This window comes from Esox lucius, chromosome 1, assembly GCF_011004845.1.
Source record: "Esox lucius isolate fEsoLuc1 chromosome 1, fEsoLuc1.pri, whole genome shotgun sequence".
Lineage (NCBI taxonomy): Eukaryota > Metazoa > Chordata > Actinopteri > Esociformes > Esocidae > Esox > Esox lucius.
In genome coordinates, this window is record NC_047569.1 from 27,319,644 (window position 1) to 27,325,643 (window position 6,000).

The 6,000-nt window shown below is 41.0% G+C and overlaps 1 protein-coding gene across 3 annotated transcripts in view; it reads left to right on the plus strand.

Moving 5' to 3' along the window:
- Positions 1-5,171, plus strand: part of gosr1 (golgi SNAP receptor complex member 1) — a 29,212-nt gene extending 24,041 nt beyond the window's left edge. For 2 of the 3 annotated variants that reach the window (XM_010866186.3, XM_010866270.3), the window contains exons 8-9: positions 3,558-3,640; positions 4,205-4,329. In XM_010866186.3, coding sequence (XP_010864488.1) covers positions 3,558-3,640; positions 4,205-4,329 — 208 coding nt within the window. 3 annotated transcript variants of the gene reach the window in all.
- Positions 5,172-6,000: the final 829 nt, after the last annotated feature.

Genomic DNA, 6,000 nt, shown 5'->3' on the forward strand with positions numbered 1-6,000 from the left:
CCATCTCTCTCTGTCTCTGTGTCTCTCTGTGTCTCTCTGTGTCTCTCTGTGTCTCTCTGTGTCTCTCTGTGTCTCTCTGTGTCTCTCTGTGTGTCTCTGTGTGTCTCTGTGTGTCTCTGTGTGTCTGTGTCTCTCTCTAGAAGTATTGTAGGGCCTCTAGGTTACCATCTCTTCTTGAATAAATATTTCATTTATATATTTTTTTAACACATGGCTATCACTGTCCTATTCCATTTTCAATGCTACAGAGGCCCTATCTTATAGCAATACCTAAAAAAAGAGAGAATTATAGTTCTTTTTTCAGTCATAACTAGGTAGCTAGTAATAAGGTTGTTCTCTCTCATTCTCTCAAAGGTAATTCGTTTTTGTCTCAAATGTGGGGGAGATAATCTCAGTAGATTGCATCCATCTGATGTTGGAAGACAATTTGAAAGTTACCTTTTTTGTTTTTTTGTCCGATAGTCATCCGTTTACATCCCAATAAGGCCTCTTTGAGACCTCTCTAAATTCTAACTCTATTTCACAAAATGATCTAAAACAATATCTTCACTCTATTTTTCCAGCTGTATATTGATAGATGATTTTAGAACATGCTATGACATGGCATGAGAAGTGTAAATGTAAACAACATAATTTTAATGTTCTCAGATAATCATACCTTTACAACCCAAAAGGGGCCTCTAGGAGACCTCCCTTAACCCACACCATAAATGTCCTTAAATGCACAAAGCAGACAATGCAGCAAAAACAACAATAGGTAAAATTTCCAACCTGGTAACCTATTTACTAGACACTTGTAACTACAAGATATTACAGTATGAGTCAATATTACTGTGGAATTGTTATGTTATTGATCCTGCAAATTACCCTTGAAATTGTTCAATTCATATTGAACAACCCCTGACCTCTGTGAAAAATATGAAAGCTTAACAGTTGAGACTGGTGCTTTGGATATGTCAACAGTGGGCTATGTCTGAAGAAGTGGCTAAGCTAAAATGTCATTAAATAGTTATCCAGATGTATATACAATGTTGACTAGCTGAGACCGCACTCAACATGCAACCACACCAAAATAACAATAGGTAACAGTTTGGAACTTTTAAATTGTCAACTACACAGTTGTATCTATAGGTTCTAACAAGATATGGGTATTGAACAGGTTTTGCAATTACTTTCAAATGTTGCCAATTGTTTGTTTTTGCAGCATTGGCTGTTTTTTCTAGTCAGGGTTATATATGGTAATGGCCCTATTGGAATGATTAGACATGGTTCTAACAGCAATGAAGGTATGTTTTTGTCCTCTCCACTTCAAATACCATCTCACAGAATGTTCTAAAATATCTATTAACATCAATTTAGTTTTGTGAATTAGGGTTAGGTTAATAGAGTCAATGAGTTTTTGTTTAATTGTATTACAGATTTCTAGTTTTAATGGTTTATAGTTTATAGTTTACAGGGCATCATTACAAATAGACAGGAGAGAGATGTAATCTTACAAGGAATCATTTTTGGTCATATGTGTATTTTTTCATATAAAGCTGTAATGGCTCATTGACATGAATGAGAAATGTTTCTAAGTCCAGAGTGTTAAGAGGCCCTATAAATATTGAGGTAGCCGAGATGCCCTACCGAATAGCCGAGGTAGCCGAGATGCCCTGTTGGTGGCAAAGATGCCGTTACAGATGTCTCTCTCTGCCTGTGCAAGCAATAGCCAATATCAGATGAAATCTTTGATATTACAATTAGGATGTTCGAAGTACATGCAGGCACACAAGCTGTAGGACAATGTTTTCCTCAACCAGCAAGCATGATTGGACAAATGCACAGGCATACCTACAGCCTTTCATACTAGGGCTTTTTGGTGTCACATATTACTGCCTCTTGGACTAGACTAGGGCTTTCTGGTGTCTTTTTAATTTGACCTTTTCTGACACTTATGTGTAATTGCATATTTGATTTTACTCTCCATTTCCATATTTTCCATAGCCTAACAGTCAAAGAAAGTGGGCTATTGCATTATCCCATAAAATCTACCCATCACTATGATACAAAAGGATCACAATTTAAGCAATTACTACACATTTACAGCGTAGTATAATGATCCAGCGTGCTACAAATTAGGCAAAGGTATTGCATATTGACATATGGCATACATGCTATACCCAGCATTTTAACCCTAAAATACTCCAAACTCAATTCAGTTTCCATTAATTCCTCTTTTGAGCAATCGCATTAGAGATTTTCTAACCAGATCTGTGGTCTGTGTAAACGCAGCCATATCGTCAGCAGGTCACTTCCCTTATTTGCAAACAGATTGTGTGTTTACATCTCAGCTTTCACACAACATTTATACACCTAGCTGCCAAAAGATCTGCCTGTATTCAGAGCCCCTTGCCAAGGAATACATTATAATATGCTTGTACTGTAAGCCAGGAATTGGGAACCGCAGTTGAAGCGACAGGATTTATTATGTCTGATGACTTTGTGAGGCTACAAGGTACTTTAGACTTTCCATATTCAATCTACATGTTCCAGTAACAGCAAGACGGCAGTTCTAAACAGAACGAGAAGGATGAACACACACTGGGTTTTCACATATGTCTGCAAACACCACCAGATCTCTAATAAGCTAGACCTGCGACTGTATTTAAGGCCTCACGCCCTGGAGTGACTTGGAGCCTTTATCGTTGTCTTCAAAGGGAAGCATTATGTTTACCATCAGCACTGTGTATTTGTGGATGGTGTGAATGCTACACACGTGCGTGCATGCTAATATTCACAAGGCTTCAGGGAGAATCCCCCTGTATTTCCTTTCTCTCGCTTTCTTCGTTCTAAATTAATTGGAAGGTTTCTCTTCTCTAATGGGCCACTCGTCCTTCACCCACTTTGCGTCTGTCATGTTGCCCCCCGGGGATGACACACCAGACCCCACACACTCACCAGACCCCACACACTCACCAGACCCCACACACACACCAGACCCCACACACACACCAGACCCCACACACTCACCAGACCCCACACACTCACCAGACCCCACACACACACCAGACCCCACACACACACCAGACCCCACACACTCACCAGACCCCTGACACCACACATTAACCACAACCCAAACTACACACACTCACCACACACCAGACACCACACATTAACCACAACCCAAACTACACACCCTCGCCAGACACCAGACACTACACACTCACCAGACACCACACACTCACCACACACCAGACACCACTCACCAGACATCACCCACTAACCACAACCCAAACACCACACACTCACCACACACCAGACATCACCCACTAACCACAACCCAAACACCACACCCTCGCCAGACACCAGACACTACACACTCACCACACACCAGACACCACTCACCAGACATCACACACTCACCCCAACCCACTCACCCCAACCCACTCACCAGACACACAATTGTGTCTTGGACTCATGCGATGGAAAACTCTTACATGTAATTTAGGGTGGTCAAATATCTCCTGGTTTAACGTCTGTGTATTGCTGTCTTCCCCTCCCCTATTTCCCTCCAGTATTGCTATGGCGACCAAGGAGAACATGACATCCCAGAGAGGGCTGTTGAAGTCCATACAGAGCAGGGTCAACACCCTGGCCAGTATCCTTTAACACACCCAGTAAACCTTATGCTGATTGGAGATTCTCTTCACAACATACATTTTTAATACAGAGCTAAGCTTAATCTGTGTCTGTGACGTTTGTCCTATTTTCATGTTTATGTGAGAGAGAACTATTTCACAAATGTATTTTAATTTGCCTTTAATTCAGCCAATATATTCTTCATATTTTACATTCTCCAGTCTGTTAAAGCTATTTAGATGATATGTTCATTGAAGGCAGATAACACAAGTGAGTTTCGGTCGAAGTATATCCTGCTGGAATTGGGTTTCAGTGACGCTGGCTCATGAAAATAATTTCATAGACCCAACTGGACACAACCTCCTAAGCCTGTTACCCAGTCAGCATTTATCTCCCCAAAAATCAATTTCTCTATTGGCTTTTTGACAAATTAACCATGCAGAGTTAACCTATTAGTGCCTACAAAAATACACAATTACTGTTACCCTATCTTTTCACATTGTGCTGACCTGAGCCTCGTCTTAACCCAGGACTATGAGACGGGGTTCCCACTCTGTTACGTCCCTTAACCTTCCACTTTCAGATCGTTTCCCAGCCATTAACAACCTCATCCAGCGAATCAACCTGCGGAAGAGGCGGGACTCTCTGATTCTGGGTGGAGTGATCGGAATTTGTACCGTCCTTCTGCTGCTCTACGCCTTCCACTGATGACTGACAGCCTGGCTGACCAAGTGTTCCACTGCGTTGGTGGCATGGGAATCTGAACTCTGAAGAACGGGCTAAAGTGATTGGAGGCTGCTGAGCAGACAGATGAACAGACACCTGCTTTGTCCAGTTGGATAAGTGAATTGATGGAGGCCAGCAGGGAATACCTAATTTGTATTTAGCAGTGGGAGGGGAGGAGGAGGAGGAGGTGCGATGTTTGGGTGGATGAGATGAGAAAGAGAAGTATCTTTTCCTTTTAGTTTTTTCTTCCTTTTTTTCCTAAGTAATGTTCTGTTCAACTACAGCTCTGGTTAAGGGAATGGAGACCAAATGTACTAATAGGATTCTGTATATATAACACTTCCTTCCGAGAAGATCTGGAAAGCTCTGAAGACGGCGGACACTGAATAGAGACTGTTTGTTGTCCGTGTTGTTTATTTCTGAGTTTGAAGGATTTTTAGTTGAATGGTCCTTTTTTAGTTACAGGGGATTTGGAGGTTCATCCTCATTATGGGCTGTACAATGTGCATTATTAATAAATTATTCATATACATTATGTACATGTACAAGGTGTGTGATACTAGGCACTAAATGTTTTGTTTTTAATATGCCTTATTTGACCTTTGACTTGTTGAGCAGTGGTTGCCGTTGAAGACCAATGACATTGTCCTGATTGGATGACTTCACTGGCGTTGTACTTCTTATAACAGTGGCCACATACAGGCTTGTTGTCAAACCAAATCTATGACAGTCTTTCACTTCTTTCCACCTACATCCTATAGATCCTCAGTTGGCCTGCATTTGTCAATTATTGGGGGTGGTGCATATGAAATTGTTTTTCAATATAATTATTTTGGGCTGTGTTGTGGTCTATTTGCAGTGTACAAATTTGTTTTCATAATTTAGTTCCTGCCGCACCAACATCCGCTCAGAAATTGGCCTACGGCTGCATGTTGTGGGTTACTGCTGTAGATTCTGAAATATTCTTCTGCTTAAGACACTTGATATGCCATTTAACTGACACTTATCTAAAGCTCCCATAGTAACTTAAAACTTTCCACTTACCAACTGAGCTACACAGGTTCACTTGAATTTCAGAGACTTTTAAGTGGTCAGCATTATGTCCTCTCTAATGATTCCAAATCATTTAGCGCAAATTCTGTTACACAACCCTACCATATGCAAACATCAGAGTTACACAAACAAATGTCTTTAATTGATGAATTTGGGGTCGAAGTTGAGATCCAAACACAGATATTCCAAGTATTAATTTGCCTGTGGCAGTACAAAGGGTCAGATCGCTCCCCTCCTGCTTCACCCTATCCAGTCTCCTGGAAAAAATTTAATGGAGAACGAGGTCATGGAACAGGGAACCCCAGTCAGTGTTTGAAGATGATAGAAGCCGAAAAGAGCTTTCTGAAAATGAAGGCGATTTTTGTGAAGGGGATGGGCGACGCTCTAAGCTAGGAACTAAGCAACAAAGGGTTTGGTTTTGGATGGAAGCCTTTATGTAATGCCCTGAACTGAGATAAATACCACTTTAAGTTTAAGAAGCTCTAGAAGCCCTACTGAATACATTTTAACAAAGGAAAGCTTGGCCAAACTTTGATCTTTCTTGATGATTCCCAGCAATTTCCCACCATGTTTATTCCTTTTGAAGCTTCACTCCCAAAG